Here is a 27775-nt window from a genome sequence, read left to right on the forward strand (position 1 = left end):
AATGACGCGGTACCGGGTACACGGCTACTGCCCTACCAAACCAGGACTGATCGTCTCCAAACATTCCACTTTGGGACTGCAGGGAGACCTTTGATCGGACCTACTACTTAAGCGCTAAGCGCTAAGCAGCGGCAACTTGAAGAAGCTCACCCAGAGCAGCGCTCACCCATGCTGGTCGATATGCGACTTAGATGCCACGTACCGGAGAACATTACTTTGCGCTTATCGTTGCCAACATCTCTTCATAGTCACCGACTGAGACATCGACCACGGCAACCACCAGGTGTGCGGTCACCGTCTGGCAAGTGCTTCTTCGAGCCTTCTCGGGGTTCGTGCTTATACCCCAATGGAATCCAGATGGAATGAAATTAAGTACCTCCAGTGCTTCTCGACGGCTCGACCGCCGGTCTGAGCCAAGTCTGAAGCTGATCTCTGGTACGTTGACAACTTGTCAGAGTCGATCATAAATCTGATTTACTCAGGCTCCCGCTGATCGTGTGCTCATCTACCGCATCCACACTGGGTCATGACGGGGCTCGCCGCCCATTAGGCCTTATAGCGGCCTTGAACGCCCCTCAGTGCGATGCCGGGCATCTTCGCCCTGAAGTATGATTCTACGTCGATCAGCAATGTTGCAGACGTGTGGCTTCGTTGCTTGTGCTTTGTTCGGACGCCGGACCCGCTGCGTCTAACAGACCGCCTTATGCAAGACCGCGCTCTTCGATGCTTCGCAGGCGCGGAGCGCAATGCGTTCGATGACACATAGCCATGCTTCTGTGGATTGTCTGTTACAATCTGCAGGCCTGCGTTGACATTAGCTCCACCCCCAGAGGGCTGAGCGCGCGAAGTTCTACCTTCTACTGCAGGTCTTAACTCACCGTTTGCTTCATGAGCAAGGTCACGTTTGTGCCAAAGCCATGAAGTCGGGTCGTCCTTTACAGCATGACCTCAACAGGGTCAGCGGGTGCAACTTCCCCGAAGAGTCGGACGACTCTTCCAATCCTACTGATATCTGCAAATCCCGTTATGGATGCATTCCAGACGTTGGTCAAGGCCAAGCCTTTCACATTGCCCAGGGTATGCTGTGTCTTCCTCCACGCAGCGGTGGTCGGCATATGTATTCCTCGCAGCAACTGGCGTCGCTTCGCTTCCCCGCTCTAATCCCGCACGCAAGCGAATGGGCATGAAAATACAGCAGGTGAGCGGCGCAGGCGGCTCACATTGCGCCCTCCCCGCCCCTTTCAATTGCAGGAGCGCGAAGTCAGCCGGACCTCCAGATATGGCGATCATGCAGCGCACCACCTCGTCGGCTACAGTCTCGGCGTCGGCCATCGCGACGTCGGCGACGTCGAGCGGGAGGTCCCCTCCCGTCGCGATGAGCACCGTCACCGGCTTAATCCTCGGAGTTAGTAAGTGTGCTTGTCGGTGACCATGGGTCCCTGCTCGGGTGCTAACAACACGTTGTTGTGCTAGTGTGCTTGTTCCTGTTGGTGATCAGCTATCAGCTCATACCTTGCTTCCACCGCCGCAAGGCAGCTCCATCACCGTCGTACCGCACCCGTGTCCTGGTCGCACCTCCCACGGACCGCGACCGCTCCGCCATCCGTCGAGTTATCGACAAGATCCTCACGTTCCTTAAACGCTTCGTGCCTCGCAGGTCTTCTGGACCGGACGACACGCAGAAGCCAAAACCTCCACGCTCGTTCAAACTACCCTCGCAAGATAAGCCCGATCGGCAGCACATCCGCGAGAAGTTCGCAACCCAGTTGCGACTCAAACTCAATATCCCGCCCGCGGCAGACGTCCTTTCGCCCCGGAGTCCCCGCACGCCTCGCACGCCGAAGGGCCGCAAGCGCTATGCCGTCCTCGACGATAGTGCGTTCACCGAGTGGGACAAGGCCACCCTCGCACACATGGAGAAACCACCCACCGCGTTCCTCTCTCCCTGGTCCCCGCGCGAGCAGGACTTCCCATACGCCTGTTCCCCCACCCCGTCGCGCCGAGTCGTGTTTGACTACGGGCCGTGCACACCGCCGCCCCCGTTCTCGCCCCCTCCTGCCTACGTACCCGGGACGCCGATCCGGGGAGGCTTCAGCAGCCCCTCTGTGCGAAGCTTCTTGTCCCTGTCCCCGAGCACACGATCGCCCAGCAGTCGACGGCCGTCGCTACCGACTGAGGACCCGTTCGCGGATAACCGCCCGTCGTCGATGCTCAGCGTTGATCCCTTCGCGGCTAGGTCGCCGTTATCATCCCCGACCAGCCCATCCTTCTCTGTTCCCTACGATGACCCATTCGCAGACAGACAGCCATCAACGTTCGTCGAAACCAACTCGGGCCCGGCGGGCGTCGCGGTGAAAGATCCGATCAACCTCTCCGAAATCGTCGTCGTACAGTCCGCGCCCGAAACACTTGTCGCACCAACACCGACGCAGGCTACATTTTCTGGCCGAGCTGCGTCGCCAAGCGCGTTTGTGATCTCAGACGAGACGGACTCCCTAAGCAATAGATCCAGTCTTTCTAGCACCTGGTCCACGCTCACTCTTGAACAGCCTATGTAAGGGAGCCGCGTTAGGCTGGCTCCCGCTGTAGCAGTAGAGGCGATGTACTGTTGTACTAGATATCGGACAGAATAACCAATGTACTTATGTAGCTTTGCCGAATCCGAAAGTATGCGGTGACACTTCCAGCCTGCTCTTGAGGAGGACGCTGCAGTGACACGTGACGTATGTGCTCGACGCGACGCGCGAAGACGCGAACGTGGCACCGCGCTCTAAGCTCTTCACCCACCTAACCATCATCTCCACGACTCTCCTGGCCCGCTCGTCGCTGCGGGAACCTTGTCAACTAGCATGAATCTGCTGGCCGTAGCGGCCGGCCTCGTCTGGCTAGCGCTGTACTCCGTATTTACAGCAATCCGCCGCATACGACTCGAGAACGCAAACCACAAGCGGGCGATCCTCGATGAGCTGAAGACGCCCGACCCGCACAAGAGGAAGTTTGTTGGATTCTTCCACCCCTACTGGTAACGCATACAGTCGCCTTCCTCGCAATAGTTCTCTGATTTACATAGGCCTCGTATGAAGCAACGCAGGGGGAGGCGGAGAGCGCGTGCTCTGGACGGCAATTGCGATGTTGCAGCGTGACGAGCCGGAGGTCATCAGTATTGTCTACAGTGGTGACACCGACGCGACTAAGGAGCAGATATTGAGCAAAGTGAAGGTGCGTCTTGTCTGGCTGGGAGGGTGGTGAAGACGTTCACACAGTCAATGATAGGCACGGTTTGACATCGACCTGTCCCCGCAAACACTTCACTTCGTCTTCCTCAACTCGAGACATCTCGTCGAGGACTCTGCATGGCCTCGCTTCACGCTCCTTGGCCAAAGCCTCGGCTCTATATATCTGGCATGGGAGGCTATGTCCAAGCTCATACCAGACCTATTCATTGGTGCGGTCAATGTTCTTGTCCACTCGTCATCGTCATCATGAACATGATTTGTCGCTTAGATACCATGGGCTATGCCTTCACCTTCCATGTGGTAAGGCTCCTGGGCCAGGTTCCTGTGGGCGCATATGTCCACTACCCGACCATTAGCACCGATATGCTGGAAAGGGTGAGATCGCGAAAGAAATGGCACACGAACTCGAATGCGATATCCTCGTCGGGTGTCCTCAGCAAAGGAAAGCTTCTGTAAGTCTCGGCTCAGCCTTGATTTACAACCTCCAGCGGCCCGTCTGCGATTTCGTGACAGGCTGAAGTCCCCGGCATTGCTTTGGGGGTGCATGCTGACGAAGTTGCAGGTATTACCGCCTCTTCATGTACTACTACGCAAACTCGCTTCGTCAAGCAAGCTTCCTCATGGTCAACTCCTCCTGGACAAAGAACCACGTGGATTCCATTCTGCAATACACCGACCCGCTACTCGACGCCCTGCATTTGTGCACCCCGCTAGTCTTCCTTCGTCTCCTTCGACCCTCCCAAACACCGAAGTCCGCTCGTATCGTATGCCCGCCTTGTGATACGCGGGAGATGGCGAAGTTCCCGCTGGAGGGGCGAGAGCGAGTGATTCTCAGCGTCGCGCAGTTCCGGTGGGTATATGCGCTATACCCCGATTTTTGGATGACGACGCTCATCGCATGAACTAGTCCTGAAAAGGATCATGCCGCGCAGCTGCATGCCTTCCATAGTGTTCTGACTTCCTATCCCGAGTACGGCAATGGAAACCCCGGTGATTCGCAGGTTCGATTGGTGCTGGTCGGAGGGAGTCGCAACGCCGAGGATGCCGCGCGAGTCGAAGGGCTTCGAGCATTAGCCAAGGAACTCGGGATTGCGGTAAAGCTCAGTGGCTTTGCATCGTTCACTTGCTGACGTGCGGACGATGCCAGGACCACGTAGAGTTCGTCATCAATGCTTCATTCCCTGCTATGCTCAACTGGCTCTCGCGAGCTAGTATTGGGCTGAGCACCATGGTCGATGAGCATTTTGGCATTAACATCGTGGAGTTCATGGTGTGTTCGGGAGCATCCTGCAAATTACATGGACGTCTGACATAATTACTCACCAGGCGGCCGGTGTCATTCCTGTCACCCACGCATCTGGGGGCCCGCTGAACGACATCGTCGTGCCGTTCGACGGCAAGCCTACTGGTACGCATTAACTCCTCATATTTCTCCCCGTGTGTAATGACCCTGTCCGCTCTCCTGACAGGCTACCACGCCACTTCTCCCGAGACCTTCGCGGAGGCCTTCCATAACGTGCTGACTCTCCCGCCAGAGGAAGACTTGGCGCTGCGGGAACGGGCCAGGACGTGGGCCGTGCAACGCTTCTCTGAGGAAGAGTTCGAGAAGGGATGGAACGAGAGCGGGTGGAGGAGATGGCTGCCGTCGTAAGTTCAGTCCACCGGGGGTCGTCAGACCCACCGAGCCTGTAGTGTACAGTAAACCAACGCTAATGATGCTCTCCCGCTGACACCGTGCACGGACTGCACGAGGGCCCTGGGGCGCCTTTTCCCGAAATTCACATATACATTCCTCTGTTCGGTGAGTTCTCGATGCGTTATTTGTCTATGAATACAGTCCTAGCTTGTACAGGCCTCAGAGCGCTCCGACATTGGCCTCTCCGTCTCGCGTTTAAGATACTATTCAACGTTCAGTCCTTCACAAGGACCTTCTCCCACTTGCCTCGGATCTCCTCCAGATTCGAGAAGCCGCTGAGTCCGAGCGACGTCTCGGTGTCCGCGAGGAGCGACTTGATCTGGTGCTCGACGCCCTCCTCGCCGGCAAGAGTCAAGGCGTACATGTATGGGCGGCCGTCTAGTCCCCGCATTATCAAGTCAGCAAACCTGTGGATCCCTTCCGAAGATGGACGAGCGGCACGTACAAAGCACTGCATCGGCACCGAGGGCGATCGCCTTGATCACGTCACTGCCGGTGCGGATGCCCGAGTCCATGAGCACGGTGAATTTGCCCGCCGCCTGCGCGTCCCGGACCTTCTGGCTCTGCATGATCGCATGCAGAGCGTAGAGGGTTGAGACCGATCCATCTACCTGACGACCACCTGGGAGAGTCGTTCAGCTTCTATGTGGTGCTCAGACGGGAGCAGGTCGACACACCGTGGTTGGACACAACAATACCATCAACTCCGTGGTCGATGGCGAGCTCGGCGTCCTATGGGCTAGTGGTCACAACAACCCCAAGTCTTCGAACATGACCGGGCTTACCTCCGCGCACAAGACCCCCTTCAGCACGACGGGGCCGTCCCAGTGTTGCCGGATGAACGGCAAGTGCTGCCATGTCCTGAACCAGCCCGAGGTGACCTCCGTGATCCAAGCTTGGCCCAGCTCGGCGGTCCGCTGCGCCTTCGCATCGCCGCTCAGTATGCGCTCGTCGACCTTGTCCGGGTCGTACGGGAACTCCGGGTGGCTGTCCAGTGGGAGCGGTTCCTCCCCGTGGCGCGCCATGAATGCCGGGTCCGTGAACCCGATGTGGCACCCGACGCCCTGGAGGAAGGGCAGGTAGGAGGTCTGGATATCGTGCGGGCGCCACCCGAGGAGCATGGTGTCAAGCGTGATGACGAGGGTGCTGAAACCTGAGGCCTTGATACGGTTAAGCAGGGAGATCGTCACATCGTCGTGCCGAGGCCTACGGAACGCCGGTAAGAGTGTTTCATGCTTAAGCTGACAGGACGTACCAGTAGAGCTGGTACCACCGGTGGCCATTGGGTCCGTTTGCCTTTGCGACCGCCTCGATGGAGCGGGTCGACGCAGTACTCATGATGTAGGGCACACCAAGTTTCCCGGCAGCACCTGAACTCGCGACCTCGCCATCGGGATGTACGATGCCCTGGACGCCGATGGGTGCGAGAAGCACCGGCGAGGGATACTTCACACCGAAGAGGGTCGTCTTGAAGCGCGCGCTCAGCTTCGCGATACGATAGCCAAATCGCAGTGAGCGCATACCTCCAAGTTGCGGTTCGACGCGTCGGTCATCACCCGCGGGACGATCTTCCATTTACCGAACTCCTTGATGTTGTCTTCGTGCGTCGAGCAGGTTCCCGCGCTGCCGTACACGTACAGATACGCATCTGTGGACGACGACGTTGCGATCGGCAGGAGATCGTCGGTCAGCGTGTCTCGCATCACATCCACAGGATCTGTTCCTCACCAAGGCGGCCCTTGAGCTTTTCACGTGCAGCCTCCTCCAGCCTGTTGGTGTAGACGGTACCGACCGCGCCGAGTGGCGGCTTGCCACGCCGTGTGTACAGTGCCTTCACGTATGACGACCAGGTCGTGGACGGCGAACCATCCGGGTTCGGAAGACTGGCGGAGGAAGACATGGTGTGGGGAGGATTGCGACTTGAGGCGTGAGTGCAGTGACAGTCGGAGGAGACGAGTCCGATGCTGGATGTTGCAGGCTCGGCTCGCACTCTTATAGCATGTAGGTGTCTGATTGAAGGAGGGCCGGGTTCCGCCAAAGCTACCACTCAGATCGGATGGTAAGGTTCATCGTCAATCTTGACATACCCTGGGTAAGCCCGAGGCAATGGGAACGCCTTGGGAACGCTGGTGCAGAAGCCTCGTCCGGATCACAAGCGTCTCTGCAATCCCGCTCGCGGCGGCAGTCAACTTTCCTGCTCGACGCGTCGTGTACATATCAACGCGCACCACTCGAATCAGAGTCGGCGGCAGGTAGGTACACCGTCTTTGTGGCTGCTCTGATAAAGTGCAGAACCACCATCTGACCTTGGTAGCACGCATGCATTGCAGCCACGAGAAACCCACATGACCGCGCCAGAGCCCCAAGCAGGTATGCGGATATTGTGGGATGATCGGCCAAGAAGTCAGCGGTATGTCAATGTGCGCACGCCGCGCGCGTTTGTGAGCTGCGACACCACTCGGGCCTGTGATTCTGGGTCAAGTGGACACCTTCCTGTAGGGGCTTCGGATTCCGTACCATCGGCAGTAGCAACGTCGTCCGCGTCTCATACTGAATACGAGCAAGGTTGGGCGCGCAATGGCAGTAAGTCCAGACACACCTAGCTGAATCGCGAAAAGCCTTGAGCACCGGGTTGACATCGCTGGCCGCATTATCCTCGCACATGGACATGCAACCTGGAAAACACCACTCCGGTCTTGCATCGCAGAAACTAAGAAGTCAAGAAGGAACCGCGAATTGCTTCAAGGTTGATGCGCCAGAGGAATAGGGAGTACGTCAGGGCCTCGCGCAAATTGACCTTGGATGGACTAGCTCGGCGTTCACCATATCAGGGTGCGAGGTTGAATATGAGCACCGAGCAGAAGTTGGGTAAAACACGGGTCCTCGGTCTCCGACTCAATGTAGCTCCTGACTCACCTTTCCCAACCACTCATCGGGGATGGCCCCTGAACGGCGAATGGCCCAGCAAACGTCTCTTCGGTAGACCCGCTGATCACACGCGCTGCATACAGTAGTATACAGGCACCCGGGACTGTCGAGGTGACCACACAGCACCTCTACATGAAGTCCTCTTCCCACTCGCGCACGGATCCCTTTGGTGCCTCCGCCATCCCGTCATCGTCCTCTTCCGCCTGCTGCTCGAACAGCGTGTCGTACGAGCGAGCAGCCTTCTCCGCGGCGCGCTGACGCGCAAGCTCTTCGTCTGTCTTCTTCTGCACATCCAATCGTCAATGAATCACCGGCGGGCGCCACCGAGCAGCTACGACGGCGACGCAGCATCGACGACCCCGACAAGTGGACACCGGCGCACCTTCTGCTGGGCGGCCACGCGCCGCACCGCGCTCTCCGTCTTGATGCGGTCCACGCGCTCCTGCTCGTGGTCGACCTGCCGCTCGGCCTTCGTCTTGTTGAGCCGGTTCACGATCGGGTTCTCGCGGCTCGCGACGTGGACTGCGGTGCGCACATCATTCGCACGGACATGGGTTTCACGAGAGGGGTTAGAGGCAGGGGCAGAGGCACGCACTTCGTTTGACCTGGGCCGGGCCTCGGTCAGTGGGAGGAAGGGTGTGGAGCGCCCGAGCGGAACAGGCTATGGGAGGGACTGGGAGGGGACGCTCACCCGCTTATCGTTGTGGAACGAGACCTGGCCGACGGCCATGTCGCCCGTTTTCTGTACACAGGCCCCGGGTCTCGTTAGGCGCCCCCGCGGAGGGCGACGACAGGGAAGCGCACCTTGAGGTTGTCTGCAGGCGTGTAGATAATTGTAAGGTTGTCCTTCTTGTTCCCTGTCAACGGGTACGTCAGCACCTTCGTCACGGAGGTGAAATTAAGAGGCAGTCCACGGACCCTCGATTGAGTTGGCCTTGACGAGCTGGGCGCAGTCGACGAGGAGAGGCTCGGGGATGGTCTCCCAAGCCATGCCATCCGGCATGCGTAGGTAGACGTGCGCCGACGAGAGCTTGTCGACGTGGAACCAGATGTCTTGCGGCCAGGCGTACTTAATCAGGTCTTCATCTGCAGCGGAGAGCTGTGGTTTGAGATCACGAGAAGGGTTGGGAGGCGAAACCGGGGACGACGTACTCTCGACCTTGTCTTTACCCATGTACAGGACCACCGGCGGGTCGATAGCTGGTCACCGCTGTAATCTGAGCCTTGATAACCTGGCAGAGGAAAGTTAAAAAGCTTACCTGTCGACTTGAAGAAAAGGACCATGACGATGGGTCAGTAACGCTTTGTCGGCCCTCAAGTTGGTGGATGTGTGGATGCGTGCGCGGTGCAACGGACCCAAGAGCTTTATAGTTCGTGGTGATGAGATATCACAAATTCTGGGGAAGACAATGTGGGATGTGCAAGCCACAAACAAAGAACAGAGGCAAAGGAGAAGCAGAGACGGAGAAGTCGAAGTACAAGAGAAACCAGCTCGCCGATCGAGCCATCCTCGCCGGCGCTCTCACATACTTACCACTGACGCTCGCCGCCGACGCGTGCGATGTCGACGTCCATGTCAATGCCCACACATCCGTCGAGTACTCATTCATACATCTGGCATGGCTCTATGTAGTCGCAGACTCTACGTCCAGTCCGATGAGAGGAAAAGTCTGTGCATGCACTATCTAACGCATACAATACATCAACAGCTCTGAACGATGGTCTGTCACTGAGTACGTAGTACTATGTCGCGATCGAGTGAGGAGAACGTGAAGCGATGCAGAAGGTAGGTAACTAAGTCGTGATCATATGTACAGCAGGGTATCCCTAATGTACAATGTCCCGGGACGCGAACATCCACATCCACATCCCACATCTCGGCGTCCCGGCCGCCTCACTGGCAATTCAGGCCCGGACTCAAGCTCGACGCCTCATCGCAGATCAGACGAGTATCCCTGCGGCATCGACGACCCCGTCTGGTTCGAGCCCTCGTACGTCGGATATCCGCCACGCGTCGGCGCGGCCGTCTGCGGGTACTGTTGCTGCTGCTGCTGTTGCGCACCGAACGTCTGCGAGGAGTAGCTCGGCGGGAGCGGCGCGGTCCCCGGCATCTGCATCTGCTGCGCGTGCGCCTGCGCGCCATACGGGTACCCGCCCGTGAGCTGGCGCTGCATATGGGCGGGGGGCGTCGACGGCGCGCTCCCGGAGCCGTACCCGCCCGTGAACTGGTGCTGCTGCGGCGTCGACGGCGCGCTCCCCGTGCCATATCCAGGCGCGAACGGGTTCGTGGGCGGCGGCGAGGGCGCGTAGCCCGCGTACGGGTCCACGTTCGTCGGTGGTGGCGAGGGCGCATAGGCCGTGTACGGGTTCGGCATCGGCGCGGGCGCCGCCATCGCGTGCGGGTTATACGGGAATTGCGATCCCGGGGCCGGCGCCGTCTGGAGCGGCCGTGAGTTCTGCGGCGTCGCCTGCGCTTGCAGGGGCGCGCTCGCAGGCGGCGCGATCGGCGGGGGGCTATTGGTGTACCTCGGGGGCGACGCAGGCCTGCTCGCGGCTTGTGCCTGCGCGTACGGGTGAGGGTGCGGGTTCGTCAGCCCCGAGTCGCTCCGTGTCGGCGCGCTCTGGTACCCGCCCCGCTCACTCATCTGGTACGCGCTCCCGACGCTCGCGCCCGAGTCCGTCCGCGCACCCTGCGGGCGGTGCGTAGACGCCTCCGCGAACGGGCGCACGGGTGCACGGCGTGGCTCGGGGACGTAGAGCGACGGGTCGGCGTAGCCGACTGCGCGCCCGGAGCGGTCCCATTGCTGGTAGGCAGCTGCGCCGAACGTCTCCCCACGTGCGGTGAGCGGAATCTCGCTCTCGTCGGCAGCGCCGGGGTTGAACGCGACGGAAGCGGTCGATTGGAGCATTGAGCTGTTGGAGTAAGGGCTGGATCCCAAACCCATGAGCTTCGTTTGCCTGGAAGCGGAGGCGTCAGCCAAGACGACCATTGATAACGCACGCGGAGACTGACCTCGCTTTCCGCCGCTCGTAGATGACCTCGGGTTTGGCCTTGTTCATGAGGTTGTAGATGTACCACATCGCCACGAACGTGATGATGACCGTGATGCCCACGACGACATCCTTGACAATGGTGTCCCTCGTGCTCGAGCCGCTCTTGTCGGACTGCTCGAGGGCGACACCGAGGTAAACGGTGATGAACTGCTTCGGCAGCGAGAGGATGGCGGCGACGATGAACGTCCAGATGCTCATGCCGCATGCCGAGAATACGGCGGTCGTGACTGAGGGAGACAATTAGCACGCATCTACAGAGGGAGGCGAAGTACGGCGCACAATGTCCTGGAATGGCACTCAACCGCGCGATAAGCGCAATTTTAATCCCTCCTTGCCGTACGACCCTCGCCAAGCACGCATAACGCAGATCGGTCTGCTCGAGCTTGTGGCCACGCGCTGCACAACAGTACTTAAACGCACTGGCAGCGACGTTAGGCCCCTGATATGCAAGTTGCTAGTAGCTTGACTCACTAGAAATTACCGATTTCACCGATGAATGTGCCTGCGCACACAATAGCGAAGCCAATCCCAAGGCCCCAGACGAGACCACATATGATAGCGACAATTTCATGACCGAATAGCTGAACGCGGGATGAGCAAACGCAGACTCTTCAAGCGTATGCAATTGACAACTCACTGGAGGGAAGGAAATGACAAAGAGGATGGCAATGGGGATGAGCCAGCCGAACTTGAGACTGCGGAAACGAGACTGTCAGTTTCTCGTCGTCTGTCACACGACCGGGGGCGTCGGTCGTCTACGCTGCGCAAGGAGTGGGAGACGTACCCATGCATCCAGTTGGCAGCGGGCTGTAGCCATTTGACTATTTGCGTGTGATACACCGTGAATAGAATCGTCGCGACCAGAGCGATAGTGAAAATGACATAGTACCCTACGCACGAAATGACCGTCAGTACAACACCCCCGATAGAACACTAGCACGGTGACGAGACGACGCAGTCCTTGTGTACGTGCAGGGCAGCGCACATTCCTTGGCACGAAGCACGCACCGACCCATAGCCGACGCTAGGTGTGGAGCCCCACCTTGATGACCCTCGCTACGGTTGCGAAGGCGCGTCGGCCCAGCGAACAGACCGCAGCGCAGAACAGCGTCTGCGCAGGTTGCCCAGGCCGATGGAGGTGTCGCAACTGCATCTGTGCCACCGCATGCTGGTCGTCAACGCCATACGGATGTGGCGCCGACGATCAACACGCCGACTGAGACGCAGACGCAGTGTGCGCGAGCCAACGGGGCACGATGACCGTCGTTGAGCCAAATGTAGCCCAGGAAGGAGCCTGGGGTCGCCGGAGAAGTGTGAGAAAGCCTGGAGTGTTCACACCGGCGTGAAGTCGTGGACCAGACTCGGAAACAACATGCAGCGGGCTGAGCGGTCAAGTAACTGCTGTAACGGCAGCGTCGCCCACCGGCGACGATGCTGAGGACCCAGCAGAGGACACCTGCGCCGCCCAGGACGAAGAGAGAGAACGAACACGCACATGCCCACTCCTTCCTAATCCAATACCGCCAACTCGACATCGCCTTCCAGTCGAACAACGACGTCTTCGTGAGCTCCTCCGCCTCGCTCGGCGTCGGGCTCGGCGTGCGCGCAGTCGCGCGCATGTCCACCGCGGCGTCGCCGCCCTTCGCGTACTTGAACGGGGACGTGCGCTCGTCGTCGTCCAGCGAGATGCGGCTCGCGCCAGGCGGGTAGAACTGGCCGTCGCCCGCCGCGGCGGGGCTCGCGCTGGTGTAGGGCGCGTTGACGGTGGGGGACGTGCGGGAGCCGTATGCCGGATACGAGGCCATGGCGGGGGTCGCGCGGGCGGAAGGGGTGCGGGCGGGGGACGTGGTAGCGGCCGCAGGCGTTACTAGGTCGCGGCGAGAGGGTCGTAACGGGGACGGATGGGGGCGGCCGTCGTGGGCGTCGAAAGGAGGGAGGATATTACGGCGGGCGTAGGGATAGCGGAGGGAGCGGTGGGGAGGAATATGTAGAGCCTTGCTGCTCCGGCGCACAGCTTCAACTTGCTGCAGCCTCCCGCGTTCTCACGCATCCGAGGTGCCCTTGGCACCTACGCACTGCGCTCGGCCCCCCGCTGACTCTCCCTCGATGACCTCTGTTGTGCTGTCAGCTGCTGCGCTATCAAGGCGTCGTATTTCGAGAGCAGGTCGTCGGTAGACGCAGCCCGTCGTGCGTGGGCGAGGGCCGTCCTGCGACGCACACGACGTGCAGTGTCCATGTCCGAGGCCTGGCCGAACTCGTTCCCAAATAGGACAGGCATGCAGTACAACACAGCAACAGTTGACATTCAGAGCAAGCAAGAGAGTTGTTACGATACATGCGGATGCGGTACGTGTGCGAGATACTAGCAGAGCAAAGAAACGAATACGAAAACAAGCGCAATGACGTGCAAGGTGCGATTAACCATGGCCAGCCCGAGCGAGTGAGCGCGCGCGCAACGCGGCGATCACCCGCCTCGCGCAGGCCACCGTCATGTAGTATGCAAGATGTAGGGTATACTGCTGAATTGCCGAGGTGTCCAGTCGTGTCCGTCGTCGCAGTAGTCGTGAGTGATGTCCGTCAAAGCAGTGCAGGCTCTACTGCGTGTGCCCGGAGCCCGGGCCAGCAAGGCCCACTGCTCAGTGCTATCCGGTATCACCACCGACTCCGTGCGCTTGCGGGGGAAGCTGGAGCTCGGCGCCCATATCCAGAGGCGCGGAAATGCGGGCCGCGGACGGACGCCGTTGCGGGGCGAGCGAGGGGGATGACACCTCGATGCCCGCCATTGAGATGCTCTCTACAGACGGGTCGTCGGTGACGTCCGACTGCTCGTCGTCGAATGCGGGCACCAACGGCAGCGACGCGTAGGACGGCGCGGGGACGTATGGGGGCGGAGGCAATATGTATACCGAGGGCTGCCTCCGCACATTTCCCTGAGTGTGCGCCGCTGGGACGGACGCGAGATGCGTCGCGCCGCCGCGCCGGGCTTGGGGGATGCGGGCGGCGGAAGGCATACCGCGATGTCGAGGCCAGGCCACGCATGTGACCACGACAATGACGAGAACGAAGACCGCTGCAGTCAGAAACAAGAACATCGTAAGCTCTGCAGTACGCCGATGTTCGCCAAGCGGCGTAAAAGAGCTACTCACCTAGGGCCAGTACTAACCGGACGATCGTGCCCCTACTGATGCGTTCGCCCCCTCCACTCCCATCGCCCGCTCCCGAATTGACAAGTACCTTGCCGTGGGAGGCGTGCAAGTACCGTAGACTGAATATGACTTGAGGCGGCATGTCTGTCAATGCTGCTCTGCTCGCACTGCCAGTTCTCATGAGTCACTTGCGACGAAAGCAATAACGTCGGTACTCACCCTCCGCGGAGACAAGGTGCTTGCAGTGCGCGTAGTAGTAAGAGGAGAGAGCGAGAGTGGCCTCCGCACTAGCGCAAGAGCTCTACCGGTGCGAGGCGATGCCCTTCTTCGACAGCGGCTATGGCACAGCAGGGCACGACCTCGGTGAGGTGGGGGCGGTCGAATTGAGTAGGTGTACGTAGCCATCCAGCTTATAAGTCCCCGGGCCCGCGAGTGGCACGTACGGACGAAACCGCGTAGCCGCTGTAGCGACATGTCCCTCGGCGCAGTGTGCGGTTCGCGATGGGGGCAGCATGAGAACTCAGACTCGACGCACCTTGACTTCCGGGCGCGCCGGCGCAGCTGCACCTTATCTGTATAGAGACTACAAGGGAACTGGCCGGAAGGAACCCTAAGATGCCACCCAGGCCGGGCACATGCCACGGTCGCCGGCCAGACGCCCTCGTTGAGGTGGTCAACGGGGAGCATCTCCGCCAGACATATACTCGCTAGAAGCGGCGCGGCGGCCTGCAATTGAAGTCGAAGACCTGAAAGGGTTACATGGGGAGCTCTTGGCACAAAATGTGTGGCCAAACTGCCCTAGGCATCGCTGACCAAGGTACAGGGATTGCAGATACTTACAGCGCTCGAGTTCCCAGCCCGGCTCGGAGTGGCGACCGGGGCGACACTGCATGTCTGACCCACGGATCCAGAGCTCCGGTGTGTATCCAAGCTGTGTGCATCTTCTGTTCCAATCGTCCACTTCTACGCTCGCCACTCCGTCAGAGTCGGGCACTGCGATAAGCGAGGACGACCTACCGTACCCCATTACCTGCCGTATCTGAGCAGCAAAGCAGTGCGCGACGTGTCATATGGATCGATGACCACTGGGGCGACTTTCCGCAGACGCAGGAGATATTCGGACCAACACGGACCATGCACATGCATACATTGACCACAGAGGCACCTGTGACATGCGCAGCCTGCCCGAGCCAGCTGGAGTCATACACAACAAGTAGAACAAATGGACGTCCGCACAAAGAGACATCTGGCCGTTTCGCCATTGTACTCTGAGTCCGCCAAGCGATATGGTGCTACACGCGCCCGAGCTCATACTTCAGGCCGCCCCTCCTTAACTGGAATGCCCGCCCGGCGTATGCGTTTGAGCTGCCATACGACGCGGCCGTCATAGAAACCAAGCCTGAGTGTGAAACACACCTGTACGTAACGCGTCCCTGTCATGGAGTCCTAAGCAAGCAAGCTGCGAAGAGCGACTGAGAGACAACCTGAAGGCCACGGCAGCGAATGACGATGACGGCAGCACGTGTGGCGGACGAGCGCGAGCGCCGCCCAGATCTGTCGATGGGATCTACAGCGCCCCAGACTCCCAGCCAGCTCGAGGGCGTCCGCGCGCGAGCCCGTTGTTTCTCATCGCGACGCACAGCGTCCTCACGCTCATTGCCAACCCCCACGGCCCGCAAGCAAGCATGGACTACGACCGCCGCTCCGCCGTCTCCTCCTTCTACGGCGCACGCAAGTCCACCGACGCCCTCGATGCGTCCACCTCGTCGCCCTCGCTCGACCCGCCCCGCCGCCCGCGCGCCGACTCCGCCGCGGCGTCCTCGTTCTACGGGCCCAACCGCATGTCGCGCGCGGACACGGACTACATGACCGGCACGCCGAACGCGGGGTACAACCGCTCGTCGTTCTTCCATACGGGCAGGGAGGAGCCCGTGAAGGGCGGGACGGACGAGGCGAGGAGCATGCTGCCGAGGCCCGCGGACGACACGTTCGATATCTATGCGGACTTCAACAACGCAGGGCCGAGATACTCGACTGCTTTCGGGCAGGACACTGGGTGAGCTCGTCAGAGGCAATGATTATTATCTGCATGGTGTTAAGTGCGTCGCAGCTATCGCCAGGTGCCCTCGCCGGTACCGCGGAGTCCGGCTATGCTCAAGGAGGACGAGCCTTTCACACCAAGGGATGTCGAGCTCGTGACGGTCCCAGCTCTTGGCCCGGAATGGAAGAAGTCTGAGATGCGGGAGATGAGATCCTCGGCCAAGAGGGAGGACAAGGTCGAGTCGTTCAGGGACTGCTTCCACGCATGGAACCGCAATGAGCGAGGGTGCTGCGGGCCGTACTTCACCAGGCGGACGACAACATACGTTGTCTTCGCACTCTGCATAGCGTACGTCTCCCTCCCTGCGAGTGCTGCTGGACCCTGATCAACATCCCACAGCGTCGGCATCATCCTCGCCTTCACCATTCCCCGCGTGCCCGACGTGTTCTTCACCTCCGCTAACCCGCTCAAGAACGCCACGGCGCCCTTCAGCGAGTCCGTGCCGACGATCTTCTCGCGCTCGCCCGCGAACTTCAGCTTCCCCGCCGACATCAGCCTCGAGTTCAACACCGGCTCGAACTTCCTGCCCGTCCACATCACCAAGATGGAGGCGACCGTGTCAGATCTGACGACGGGCCGGCAGGTTGCCACGGGTAGTATGGGCTCGACATCACTCCCTGCGAAGGCGTACCCCATCATCGCTATGCCGCTGAACTTCACGTATGTCGCGAACAACGATTCGGATATCACATGTACGTGGATCCATGGAGCTACAATCATGCAAGCGTACTGATCATGGATGGGGTTCAAGGGGCGGATTTCTACAATGGCTGCAGAAATCCGGCGTTGAACGCGAATGGCACGCGACCAGGTACGTCGTCCCTACTCCTAGCAACGATCCCCAGACTGACCCGGTCGCAGCACTGCAATTCAACCTCGGCCTCGACATGTACATCTTCGGCCTCATCGGCAAGCGCAGCACGGCATTAACGGTTACTCAAGGCGAATGCCCTATCACCCTCCCGCAAAACTCTGTCTAACATCTAGTCCGGTCCTGAGCTCAAAGCTTCAGGCTTCGAGCACCGCCCGGCGATGACGAGTGATCCGTCGCGCAATCGGCGCATATGAGCACAGTGACATTCATTTTTGACACGGACTGGTATCTGATAGTGGACTATATTGGACCTATAATCTCCTCCTTCGCGGTTCCTAGTGTATTGATTGGTTGCTGACGACTCTCTCATCATCCTATATGCGCGAGTAGTTTGGTCGCGAGTTAATTCACGACGTTTATGCCACTGCATTGAGTAGGTGCTCGCTTTGTGAGGTCGGGCAGGTCTACTGCGTGTGGCTTCGACGCAGGTAAGGGTTGTAGAGTACAGCTCAACTGCACCTTGCGATGTTGACCAGCGAGCCAGCTGCGCACGGAACTGGTACGTGGAACGACGTCATTCTGAAGCTGTCTGTCAGAGATTGCGCTCAAGACTGCCTCCAGGTGCAAGCAGAATGAGTCGCATGTCGGACTGCGGGCAAAGACGAGATGCTACGCCGACCGTTCCTCGCCTTGGCTGTGTCGTATTTTGACATTTGACACCCATTCACAGCAATGGATCGGCGTTGCCCATCGACTTCGTCGGCGGTACAGCACAAGCATCCAACCCAGCGCCACGCGGAGGCGTACAGCCCTTCCCTGTCGGACGCTCGGACGAGGAGAAGGACGTCTCGTAGGCGCGCTGACACCGTCGAAGAGTACGACCGAGAACAGACACCGGCAGCTCGACAGGGCGTTTCGGCTGCTGCCCCAACTATCACCCTCGTTCGGGCTGGGAGAAACACTCCCGTCACCCCTACGCTGCCGCCGTTCAGTCGCACGAACACCCTCGATGTGCCGCTCTGGGATGAGTCCTTATGGTCAACGAGTCCTCGAACGGAACACTGGTCCCCGTCGAGCACCGACACCCGCGAACACCGTACACCGTATCTTAGCCCTGTCCCTCTCACCCCGCGACCTTCTCGACCACTTCGAGAGCACTCAGCATGCTCCTTCGAATCAACGCACACCTCCGCCTCGCGCATGTCCCCGCTGCCCACGCCCGACTTCACCTCGCGCGCAGGTGATACCGTGCGCTCGTACTTCCCGCGGCTCCTCTCCTTCGTGAGCACCCGCGCGAGCGAGGCCGCCACGGCCGTCGACCCCCGGCGCGCGCACGCGCGCAACGGAAGCTCCTGCTATTCCATCCAGTCCGGTGGGAGCACGGCCGTTCGCGCGTCTCGAGCCGACGAGGCGGGCGTGGGCGCGGCGCGGCCGGGCTTGCTGCCGTCATTCAGCACCACCGACAAGCTCACGATGAAATTCCCGAGGCCGCGGTCCGTCAAGAGCCTCACGCTCCGTGGCCGTGGTGGCGGAGGGGGCGCCTCGCTGGCTGCGACGATGCTGGAGGAGGGCGAGGGCCTGGGGATCGGCCGCGTCGACCGGTGGTCGCTGCACAAGTGGTGCTTGCTTCTGTCCGTGAGCACGCTGCTCGTGTACGGCCTGGCCGGGCTGGTCTGCGCCGTCCTGACTTGGTTCCGAAGTGAGTGGGCCCGCGAAGCGCACGACTGGATCAGAGCTGACGAGGGGTGTTGTAGCGTACGAGCAGGCGGGCGTCATGGTCGTCGCGGACAACGACATCCTGGTGCTCATCACGCTCGCCTCGTCCATCCTGCTCCTGTGCTTCCTCGTCGGCATCAGCGGCGCGATCCTCAACTCACGGCCCATCCTCGCGGTGTACGCGGTCCTCCTCTGGCCTGCCTTCCTCTCCATCGTCATCATCGGTTACACCGCCTACAAGCGGGACGCCTTCGCGCTCGACCGCAAGCTCAACCTCGCGTGGAGCCAGTGGTACACCCCGCTCGGGCGGCTCATCCTCCAGGACTCGCTGCGCTGTTGTGGGTACTACGATGCGCTCCACGAGGCGACGGCGAGCAGCCAGTGTTATCCACGGACCCCGCTCCCGGGATGCAAGGCCAAGCTCTACCGGTACGAGCGCGAGAACCTCGCGACGATATGGTCGGCGGCGTTCGCGCTCGTCCCGGTGCACATCATCAACATCTTCGTTTCGCTGCTGTGTTCGAATCATATTACGAGGACGTTTGGAAAGGGCATCATGCCGAAGCGGTATTGGCTGAGCAACGCGGACCTTTGTGCAGATGCTGAGCGACTGAATGGCGCATTTGCGGAGACAAGGCCTGTAGCCAGGCCCGGCCCCGCGAGACCGGTTTTGAGCACCGTGTTCCGGGAAGACAGAGAGGAGAATGAGCCGCTGCTCGTGGAAGAGTGGGACTGCCTTACGACAACCCGAGAAGGATCAGTAGGGCTTGGGTTGGACCGGGAGCTCAGGCATCGGTAGCCCGCCGTCGTCTCGCACAGGACTTCGAGAGGTGCTCAACACGAAATAATGTCGTCTATAGAGGGCAAAATTGTATATGTAGTACATCTATATATGTCTGCGGCCAACCGGATGATTGCATGCGAGTATCGTAGTACGTCTCTAATCCTCGAGCCCTTCCTCCTCCTCCGCGATCAAGCGCTCTGCCTCGAGCGCAGCCATGCACCCGCTGCCCGCGCTCGTGATCGCCTGGCGGTACCGCTTGTCCTGGACGTCGCCCGCCGCGAACACACCCTTCACGCTGGTCTGCGTCGTGCCGGGCACAGTGATGATATAGCCCTCGGAGTCCGTCTGCAGCTGGCCGCGGACGAGCGCCGTCGCGGGCTCGTGGCCGATGGCGTAGAAGAGCCCGTTCACGGGGAGATCCTTCTCCTCGCCGGTGAGCATGTTCTTTATCCTGAGGTTGTTGAGCAGGTCGCCGTCGCCCAGGCACTCGACCGCGACCGTGTTCCAGAGGATGGTGACTTTGGGGTTGTTGAGCAGGCGTTTTGCCATGATCTTCGACGCGCGCAGCTCGCCCCTCCGTACGAGAACGTAGACATGCGAGCCGTACTTCGTCAGGTCTGTCGATGGAGGCGATCAACAGCGATCATGGCGTTGAGTTGGTACAAGCGCTTACACGTCGCTTCCTCCGCTGCAGAGTCACCACCTCCGATAACAGCGAGTGGCTTGTTCCTATAGGGCCGAAAGTTAGAACGCAGCGCTCCGATGGACTCCGATGCCCGTGCACTGACCTGAAGATGGGAACGGCGCCGTCACACACGGCGCATGCACTGATGCCGCTCTGCCAGTAGGTCTCCTCGCCCCTCAGACCCAGCCGTTTTGCTGAAGCGCCAGTCGCAATGATCAGCGTATCCGCGGTTTCCGGCTCTTCATCTTCCTGAAACTCTCTCCAGTAGCGGAATGGCCGTTCGGAGAGGTCCACTTTCGAGACGGTCTCGGTGATGATGCTGGTGCCGAAACGGAGCGACTGAGCGCGGAACTTGTCCATTAGTTCAGGACCAAGAATCCCCGATGGGAATCCAGGGAAGTTCTCAACTGAGAAGCACGGATTAGCATTAAGTACGGGGCACGGGTGGTAGAAGTATGCGTGATCTGTCCCATCGTGCAGAAGACGAACGTTATGGACGCAATAGGCCGGTACATCTCTACGTGACGTCGCGCTCTGTGTCCCCGGCTTCTTCCCCATACGCACGCAGTGCACAAGGCCCATCATCTGCATTGCACGCAACGCGAATGCTAGGCGGTTCTACAGTGGCGCAGCGAAATATTCGTTCGGCAATTGCCGAAGGGCGGCCTACGCCCGGTGCTGTCAACATCGACGACGCTGAGCGCAAATGGCGCGATATCGCCGCGGCGCGCGGAGGGATAGTCAGAAGAGGTGTGAATCGCACTCACTGTCGGTCGTTGTGGTGAGCTGGCCACCTGCGGCGAAGCCATTGGCCATAAAGCCCTCAAAGAGCACAGGATTGAGGTTTGCACGAGCCAGATAGATGGCTGCTGTGTGCCCTGCGGGCCCTGAGCCGATGATGACCTGGATCCTCGTTGAGAACGCGAAAGCGGGGCTGTAGGGCGCAAAACGGGGGCGATACTGACCACTTTGGAGTGCATCTTGGACGATTGGGGGACGGTCGCATGGACACCGTTTGCGCCGTTTGTGGTGGGGGCCATGGCTGGGACGCGGGTGGAATAGGGCGAGGCAGCAGCAGCGAGGGGGATGGCCCTGTAGAGAGCCTTGAATGATAGCGATCGCAGTATGGTGGGCAGGCGAAATGAGAGGCCTTATAACGGGGCGACGACAGAAAGTCACAAGAATTAGTCAATGAGTTGATAAAGCAGGGTCACGTGACGCTTACCGCGCGTCCGCACGCGTCTTCTGGGCGCACTGGTCACCGGAAGACGCTTTCCAATCTGCATCACCAAAATCTGGTCCTGCGCGTCGACAACGGCGGGCAGACGTACCTGGGCGCGGGGGCGCACCCCCGAGGGCGACGCGGGCCCGGGGTATCCATGTCTGAGCGAGCCCGAAGGCTGGGCCGGGCGTGCAGCGGTCCTCGGCCAGAAAGCACTGCCAGACACGACGTGATCAGACCTCCGCTTTACAAGATCGATAGTAAACACTCGCTGTGGCTTGCGCTTTCGTCGAAATCACTCTCAGTCCGTCACGCGTGGCGGCGGCCCCGCCCCCGCCGGGTTAGCTAAGTGCAGACACGAGCTCGCCGCGACTGAAGTGGGATTCTGCATGCCGTTGCGGACAGGCGCCCGTGTCCTCCTGCCTGGTGGCGGCAGTGGCGGAGGTTGAAGCGGAGACAGACTCCCAGCCTGCGGGGAGAGGGCTGTCTGGGCGGAGCTTCGGAGAGTGCCGCGCCGCCTGGCTTCGCTGTCGCCGACGTCGTCGTCCCCGAACGCTCAACTGCCGCGTCGTCGTCGCTCGTCTCGCTCATCTGCACCTTTCTCTGCACCTTCATCTCCGTCGACATGTCTGACCTCTGCCCCGTCTACGCTCCCTTCTTCGGTGCCATGGTGAGCCGCCTCGTCGTTGGTGTTCTACGTGTCTTGACACAGCATGCCAGGGTTGCACCAGCGCCATCGTATTCACCTGTGAGTATAAGACACGTACCAGGAACAGTCCTCCAGTGTCGTCCGTGCTGATCATCAACGACGCGTAATGCAGGCATTGGTGCTAGGTGAGTCAGTGTGGTTGCGTTCCTCGAGGCAGCGACTGAGTGCTGTAATGACGCAGTTATGGGACGGCCAAGTCAGGAGTCGGCATTTCCGCCATGTCCGTCCTCCGCCCGGACCTGATGATGAAGTGTGTTATCCCCGTCATCATGGCTGGTATCATTGCCGTACGTGTCCCGTCGCAAAGGCACAATTCCCATTAGTTGACGTTCCCGTGACAGATCTACGGTCTCGTCGTGTCGGTCTTGATTTCCGGACAGCGTAAGTAGCAATCCATGTGCGCGTCCTTCACCATGCTTATACACGCCTTCAGTCGCCATGCACATGTCACTCTTCCAGGGCTTCGTGCAGCTCGGTGCCGGTCTCTCGGTCGGTCTTGCTGGTCTCGCGGCAGGTTTTGCTATCGGTATCGTCGGTGACGCTGGTGTGCGAGGAACCGCTCAGCAGCCACGACTCTTCGTCGGCATGGTACGCCGCGCTTCTATATGCCGCTCGCGGCACGTCTATACTCAACCTTTTTCCGCAGATCCTCATTCTCATCTTCGCCGAGGTCTTGGGTCTCTATGGTACGTGTCACGTCTTGCAGAAGCAGAATCTGTAGTGAACCTTCGCCCTCGACAGGCCTCATCGTTGCTCTCATCATGAACTCTGCGGCTTCGGACGCTTCCGGCGTTGTGAGTAGTTCTCAACACTCATGACGTAACATTCACTCAACCCACTCCCCTCAGTGTACCGCATGAAAATACGCGACAAGCGGCATACAAGACATGATTGTTGCAGCAGGACTCTCGGGGGAGCTGGCTCAGGCATCGTCTACCGTTCTCACTTACCATACATACCTTCCGCTCATGAGGAACTGAAGTGCATTCACATCGTCTCAAACTACTCGCGTTCTCGATATTATATATTGGCAGGAACTGTGCTGTGCCTGAGTGATATGTTGAACCCTGATTAAGACCTTGTTGCCGGAAGGAACTAATATGTACAGTGTCAGATGAAGGTATGGGGGAAGCGTGAATCCCTGAGCATAAACCCCAAACCAATGCAGATATACAAAATACAATAAAGACATGTGGTGGTCCGATAGTGGATGCTATGCAGATTGCGTTCTAGGACGGGACCGAGAGGGAACGTCATACGAAGAGACACGAAGGAAAACTAGACAGCGCGACACGATGCAAACGTACGTCGGTCGCGAGGACAGCACCGTTACGCTGCAAATATCGCATGGCGCGCCGGGTTGGGCGTGATGCCTATCGCAACTACGCCCGGCTCGGACTCGGAACCATCAGCGTCGGTGTCCACCCACGCGTCGCCCTCGCTGCCTTCCGCGTCGGACGCGGGGCTGGAGACGACGCACATCCGTGGGAGGTCATTGGGTGCCGAAAGGCGCAAGGGGGACAGCGTCGGGCGGAGCTGCTTGCCCTTGCCCTTGCTCGCTGTGGGGGTCGGCGGAGCCTCGGGACGCGGACTGAAGACGTCCACGGCGGGGGTCGCACCCTCCGACACGAGCACAGTGCGCGACGACCCGGCGCTCTCGGTTTCACGCACGGTGCCCAGGGTCTCCTCTGCGCCCATGCGCGCACTGTCGGGTGCGCGGCTCTGCACGCCGCTGGTGCTCTTGACCTCGTGCAAGTGCGCGCTCCGCGCCCACCGCTTCGCAGAGCGCGGCACGGACTCGATCGCCGTCGTACCAAAGCCCGAGCCGAACCCTGCGCTGCTCGAGGTCGAGCGCGTCATCTGCGGGCGCGCTGAGGGTGGCGGGGTCGACGTCGTCTGTGTACTGCGTGCGTGCAGGTTATGGTAGCGCGGCGTGGAGACGCGCAGGGAGGAGGGCGTGCGTGGGCGGGAGCTGAGGTGGCGGGTCGCGGAGCGGGGATGGGAGAAGGTAGGAGAGCGTGGGCTGGTGCTGAGGAAGGGTCGGTGCGAGGGGGTTTGTGTGCTTTGTGAGGGGAAGTCGACTTTCTCCGCTGAGGCGCGTCAGAATGAGTAGTGGTCTGGAAGCAGTGTTGTGCTAATAGACATACCTGGGTTTTTGTCAATTTGTCTTAATTCGGGCCGCGAGACGGGTTTAGGGGTTGGACTGCGGCTTCTGAAGCGATTCACCCAGTCGCCGCTCAGGCTCAATGTCCTCCTGCCCCACTCGCGCATGCCCATAGGTCGGCCAGCATCTGGGACACGGTGTACGGATGCATGTTCTCCCCTCGAACCACGTGTGAGGGCCATGAACACCAGGACGGCGAGGAGCAAGCAGAGCTGCAGTATACCGAGCCGCTTCTCGAGGACGACCTAATTATAGAGAGACTGATCAACGACAAGATGAAAACGTCAATTGAGAGCGGCACGGACCTCTTCTGTGAGGTGGTTCACTTTGACAAGGAGTTCGCGGTGCTCCCACTCGAGCTTCCTCCGTTGCTTGTCGAACTCGGTGACAGAACGCTGGTACATCTGAGCCTGCGCTTTGCCCTGTGCGCATGGATGCCAACACAGCGTTAGTTACACGTGAACAGTGTGCACCGATGGTAGGCAACATACGATTCCCTCGAGACGGCCCAAGTCCTCGCCCAGGCGCAACAACACCTCTCGTATTCCGGCAGTCTGCTCTTCGACGTAGCGCGCGTACAGCGTGGTGTTGGCCTCCAAGACAGACAGGCGGTTCATGATGGTACGGTAGATGGACTCGCCTCCAGTGCTGGCTGGGGGGAATACAACAGGGGGTGAAGGAGGAGGCGAATGCGACTGCGAGGCGGCCAGTGAGACGGAAGATGATACGGACGAAGATAGATTCGATGCAATGGAAGCCACCCGAGACTGAGATGCGTGGGCACTCTCAACAGGTCCAGATGATGTGCCTTCGTGAGGTGGCCTATTGTGGTACGAAGGCGGATAATGGTCCGAAGATAGAGACGTAGATATCGCCCAGGAAGGAGTGGTCGCCTTCGCAGAATCATTGTCGGCGGGATGCGCTGTTTGTGATTCGTGGGATACGTTGTCGAGGTCATCAGGGGTCGTGGACATGTCCGGAGTGGTAGTATCTGCAGGTGTCGTAGGTGGGATCGAAGCCGCGGTATCGGACACCGGTGCTGCGTCCTGGGTCGGTTGCGGTTCCTCAAGAGTATGCGGCCCGGAGGGAATCTGTACTGACGGTTCCCTCGATGATACAGAGGAAGCACCATCCTCATCGGCTGCATGTTCGGTTTCCGACGCAACTCGAGTTGAGCCCTTCATGGCCGCTTCGGTTTCGACGGACTGCGGCTTTGAGACGTCCGCGACAGGTATGTGAGCCGTCTGCGGAGGTTCAGGGTGGCTGTCTGCAGCCGCACTTGCATCACTAGCCCGTCGTGCCCTGCTCTGCTGTTCCCATTCGTCCCACTTCCATTGCTCTAAATGCGTCAGGCCATAGACGCGGAGTAGGGAGAGGGGGCAGTAGTACTCATTGCCGTAATGCGAGTGGAAGTCGATCCGGATGAAACGATAGAAGTCGCGCAGGGTAGGCGGTGGATGGAACGACTGATGACGTGCTGAGTACCAAGAAAGATACGAAGGTGCTTTGCACATACCTGAACCCCGCGCACATTCTGCGCACGATATGTGCCCGCATGCGTCCAACCCTGCTCGTCCGTCGGAGGCGTCTTCGCCACGCTCACCGAGAAGTCCTTGAACACGCCGCTGAAGAACTCGTAGTTCGCCATTTGCACCGTATCAATCATGATGTCGTCGCAGAGCTCCACCACCACGAACTGCTTCTCCTCCGCACAGGGACTGAGCAGATACCTGTCCTTCTTCGAGGAGAGGATGGACGACGGTGACTTCGCTGAGCGGTGTGCGGTGTGCACGCGGGCGGAGCAGTCCGTTGCCGCATAGTTGAAACGGTCGACGATGGGTATGCGAAGTTGCGGGGCGAGACGTTCGTCATGGTGGGATACGTCTGCGCTATCCTGAAGACCGCTGGGTTGCACCACGCCGAAGACTCGGCTCGATGAGGCCGCCTTGTCCTGCCCATCGACGTCGTTTCTCTCCTTTCCTCCCGCGGACCTTTGAGCGGTGTTCGCCGCCGGAGAAGACCTCGCAGGAGATTCTCTAGCTTCGCCGAGGCGTCTAGCCTTCCAGTCCTCGAAGGAAATGAAGACATCGTCTCCTGCACTAGGCTCAGCAGGCTCTAGAGGTCTGAGACAGCAGATGGGAGGTTCTTCTCGCTTGGGAGCCTGTAAAGCGATCTCGCGGAACGGATCATTCGACGACGAAGGTGCGCCGAGAACTGGAGATGCAAACACCAGCGCGAGGAGTGAAGTTGGAAGCAACGAGGGGAACATGACGTCCAGTAGATGTCTATGCAGCAGATACTCCTCTTCCCAACCTGCTCCTAAATAGATCAGGTTCCAGCATTCAGATTCGCATACGTGGACGTGTAGGGGATAGTGGTGGTAGCCCGCAGAGTGTGAACGTGCAAGGCCTCGGTGCGCGTACCTTGACGAGTGCTAGTGATGACGTGCCTTGATACCGCGTATGGTAGATTAGGATACCGTACTTATCACACTGACTTTCTATTGAGACAGCTACAAACCGATCTATACAAATCCGCTGATGTAAGCAAGTAAGTACTTACTGCAGGTTCCAGGTAATCGGAGTCTTTCCTCATCAAACCCCATTTTTGCATAGTGCACAGTGAGTATCTCAATCGAACCGCTTGGAACCGCGATGATATCTGTTCAGCGGAACCCATGAGTCGACAGGTGTAGTCTGAGAACCAGGGCCGGAACGAGTCTAAGCAAGGAATGTGCATTACTGTGTTTCGAGAGTCCATCCTGAGAACATAGGCATACTACTACCGGTGAGCCCAACGAAGCCAACAATGACATTGCCTTCAGCCTACCGTAATCAGCAAAGGCGTCCTGAACAGCAGATGGAGAAGGTATGATCTGGATCGCATCGCACGTTTCAACTGGATATGGTGATCATGGCGAGCCCGAGCAAAGCTCAAAAGCAAGACATGCAGGTTGAGTATCGAATGCTCGCGGGGAGGATGGAGTACTCTTCAACCTACCAATCGCTCAAGGTCAATATCGTGCGCCCACTTGCCTCCACTTGCGCAGGAACTGCACAACAGGTCTCCACAATATGCTTCCTTAGCGCGGCCGGGCACCGCGGACGCTCACGAATGTTGAGCGCACAGCGCCCAAATTTACATTCTTGGACTGCAATCTGACCGCAATACATCATGAACTCTAACAACTGGTAAAAGAGCTCAAGCCGCTCAGGGAGCGGGGGCTTCGAAGCTTACCCACACCTTCGACCTACCTTGAACCCCCTCCGCCGCTGGTGCTGTCGCCTGCAGTCCCACCCACGACTCGCCACGAATACAACGACCAGTGACGCCCCTCGATACGTTCGCCCCCTCTCCCCCTTCCGCGCCACACCGCACCCGAGTTAGCCCTTCCATAGTGGACAGATAAACGTGCGCCTCGTCCACGCTGTATCACACAGGGTGCTCACTAACATGACGCTCCTCCTTGCGTTCCTGCATAGCATGCCTGGCATTATTAGCACGCCTACAAGCAATCCTG

At 59.5% G+C, this 27775-nt stretch overlaps 12 protein-coding genes across 12 annotated transcripts; 5 read left to right on the forward strand and 7 right to left on the reverse strand.

Moving 5' to 3' along the window:
- The first annotated feature begins 749 nt into the window (after positions 1 to 749).
- C8Q71DRAFT_297753 (uncharacterized protein) lies at positions 750 to 2586 on the forward strand. The gene is made up of 2 exons (XM_047917639.1): positions 750 to 1409; positions 1474 to 2586. The coding sequence occupies exons 1-2, from the start codon at positions 1031 to 1033 to the stop codon at positions 2556 to 2558; spliced, it is 1464 nt and encodes a 487-aa protein (XP_047774454.1). The 5' UTR covers positions 750 to 1030; the 3' UTR covers positions 2559 to 2586.
- Positions 2587 to 2769: 183 nt separating this feature from the next.
- Positions 2770 to 5001, forward strand: C8Q71DRAFT_781932 (mannosyltransferase). The gene is made up of 9 exons (XM_047924902.1): positions 2770 to 3022; positions 3084 to 3219; positions 3274 to 3445; positions 3505 to 3688; positions 3799 to 4086; positions 4144 to 4330; positions 4384 to 4506; positions 4563 to 4644; positions 4706 to 5001. The coding sequence occupies exons 1-9, from the start codon at positions 2850 to 2852 to the stop codon at positions 4885 to 4887; spliced, it is 1527 nt and encodes a 508-aa protein (XP_047774455.1). The 5' UTR covers positions 2770 to 2849; the 3' UTR covers positions 4888 to 5001.
- On the reverse strand, positions 5002 to 6669 carry C8Q71DRAFT_781936 (FMN-dependent dehydrogenase). The gene is made up of 6 exons (XM_047924903.1): positions 6456 to 6669; positions 6188 to 6399; positions 5718 to 6138; positions 5610 to 5664; positions 5378 to 5554; positions 5002 to 5310 (listed from the first exon to the last, which is right to left on the reverse strand). Exons 1-6 carry the CDS (start codon positions 6633 to 6635, stop codon positions 5147 to 5149), a joined length of 1209 nt encoding a protein of 402 aa, XP_047774456.1. The 5' UTR covers positions 6636 to 6669; the 3' UTR covers positions 5002 to 5146.
- Positions 6670 to 7522: 853 nt separating this feature from the next.
- Positions 7523 to 9352, reverse strand: C8Q71DRAFT_781949 (cytoplasmic protein). Its single transcript, XM_047924904.1, has 8 exons — positions 9120 to 9352; positions 9013 to 9060; positions 8779 to 8946; positions 8665 to 8717; positions 8552 to 8602; positions 8456 to 8465; positions 8243 to 8382; positions 7523 to 8144 (listed from the first exon to the last, which is right to left on the reverse strand). The coding sequence occupies exons 1-8, from the start codon at positions 9142 to 9144 to the stop codon at positions 7989 to 7991; spliced, it is 651 nt and encodes a 216-aa protein (XP_047774457.1). The 5' UTR covers positions 9145 to 9352; the 3' UTR covers positions 7523 to 7988.
- Positions 9353 to 9396: 44 nt separating this feature from the next.
- C8Q71DRAFT_881929 (uncharacterized protein) lies at positions 9397 to 13106 on the reverse strand. The gene is made up of 8 exons (XM_047928494.1): positions 12410 to 13106; positions 11900 to 12067; positions 11699 to 11804; positions 11552 to 11609; positions 11386 to 11495; positions 11194 to 11333; positions 10874 to 11141; positions 9397 to 10818 (listed from the first exon to the last, which is right to left on the reverse strand). The coding sequence occupies exons 1-8, from the start codon at positions 12717 to 12719 to the stop codon at positions 9792 to 9794; spliced, it is 2187 nt and encodes a 728-aa protein (XP_047774458.1). The 5' UTR covers positions 12720 to 13106; the 3' UTR covers positions 9397 to 9791.
- Positions 13107 to 13872: 766 nt separating this feature from the next.
- Positions 13873 to 14987, reverse strand: C8Q71DRAFT_298259 (uncharacterized protein). The gene is made up of 3 exons (XM_047917642.1): positions 14280 to 14987; positions 14061 to 14227; positions 13873 to 13984 (listed from the first exon to the last, which is right to left on the reverse strand). Exons 1-2 carry the CDS (start codon positions 14745 to 14747, stop codon positions 14093 to 14095), a joined length of 603 nt encoding a protein of 200 aa, XP_047774459.1. The 5' UTR covers positions 14748 to 14987; the 3' UTR covers positions 13873 to 13984; positions 14061 to 14092.
- On the reverse strand, positions 14736 to 15409 carry C8Q71DRAFT_298548 (uncharacterized protein). Its single transcript, XM_047917644.1, has 2 exons — positions 15078 to 15409; positions 14736 to 15023 (listed from the first exon to the last, which is right to left on the reverse strand). The coding sequence occupies exons 1-2, from the start codon at positions 15320 to 15322 to the stop codon at positions 14897 to 14899; spliced, it is 372 nt and encodes a 123-aa protein (XP_047774460.1). The 5' UTR covers positions 15323 to 15409; the 3' UTR covers positions 14736 to 14896.
- A 142-nt stretch (positions 15410 to 15551) lies between these two features.
- Positions 15552 to 17404, forward strand: C8Q71DRAFT_781960 (uncharacterized protein). Its single transcript, XM_047924905.1, has 5 exons — positions 15552 to 16116; positions 16171 to 16449; positions 16501 to 16853; positions 16913 to 16972; positions 17023 to 17404. Exons 1-5 carry the CDS (start codon positions 15746 to 15748, stop codon positions 17139 to 17141), a joined length of 1182 nt encoding a protein of 393 aa, XP_047774461.1. The 5' UTR covers positions 15552 to 15745; the 3' UTR covers positions 17142 to 17404.
- Positions 17405 to 18509: 1105 nt separating this feature from the next.
- C8Q71DRAFT_781965 (uncharacterized protein) lies at positions 18510 to 19521 on the forward strand. Its single transcript, XM_047924906.1, has 2 exons — positions 18510 to 18674; positions 18730 to 19521. Exons 1-2 carry the CDS (start codon positions 18533 to 18535, stop codon positions 19488 to 19490), a joined length of 903 nt encoding a protein of 300 aa, XP_047774462.1. The 5' UTR covers positions 18510 to 18532; the 3' UTR covers positions 19491 to 19521.
- On the reverse strand, positions 19465 to 21502 carry C8Q71DRAFT_297888 (thioredoxin reductase). The gene is made up of 7 exons (XM_047917640.1): positions 21492 to 21502; positions 21386 to 21431; positions 21126 to 21310; positions 20928 to 21063; positions 20264 to 20567; positions 20149 to 20204; positions 19465 to 20092 (listed from the first exon to the last, which is right to left on the reverse strand). The coding sequence occupies exons 3-7, from the start codon at positions 21198 to 21200 to the stop codon at positions 19632 to 19634; spliced, it is 1032 nt and encodes a 343-aa protein (XP_047774463.1). The 5' UTR covers positions 21201 to 21310; positions 21386 to 21431; positions 21492 to 21502; the 3' UTR covers positions 19465 to 19631.
- A 358-nt stretch (positions 21503 to 21860) lies between these two features.
- On the forward strand, positions 21861 to 23185 carry C8Q71DRAFT_297933 (V-type ATPase). The gene is made up of 8 exons (XM_047917641.1): positions 21861 to 22052; positions 22103 to 22130; positions 22204 to 22216; positions 22273 to 22378; positions 22433 to 22472; positions 22525 to 22679; positions 22738 to 22777; positions 22833 to 23185. The coding sequence occupies exons 1-8, from the start codon at positions 22008 to 22010 to the stop codon at positions 22907 to 22909; spliced, it is 504 nt and encodes a 167-aa protein (XP_047774464.1). The 5' UTR covers positions 21861 to 22007; the 3' UTR covers positions 22910 to 23185.
- On the reverse strand, positions 23139 to 26698 carry C8Q71DRAFT_298475 (UNC-like C-terminal-domain-containing protein). Its single transcript, XM_047917643.1, has 5 exons — positions 25772 to 26698; positions 24747 to 25721; positions 24561 to 24677; positions 24239 to 24500; positions 23139 to 24181 (listed from the first exon to the last, which is right to left on the reverse strand). The coding sequence occupies exons 1-5, from the start codon at positions 26522 to 26524 to the stop codon at positions 23421 to 23423; spliced, it is 2868 nt and encodes a 955-aa protein (XP_047774465.1). The 5' UTR covers positions 26525 to 26698; the 3' UTR covers positions 23139 to 23420.
- Between the last annotated feature and the right edge of the window lie 1077 nt (positions 26699 to 27775).

This window comes from Rhodofomes roseus (genome assembly GCF_022264815.1).
Source record: "Rhodofomes roseus strain CIRM-BRFM 1785 chromosome Unknown C8Q71scaffold_26, whole genome shotgun sequence".
In the NCBI taxonomy this organism is placed as follows: domain Eukaryota; kingdom Fungi; phylum Basidiomycota; class Agaricomycetes; order Polyporales; family Fomitopsidaceae; genus Rhodofomes; species Rhodofomes roseus.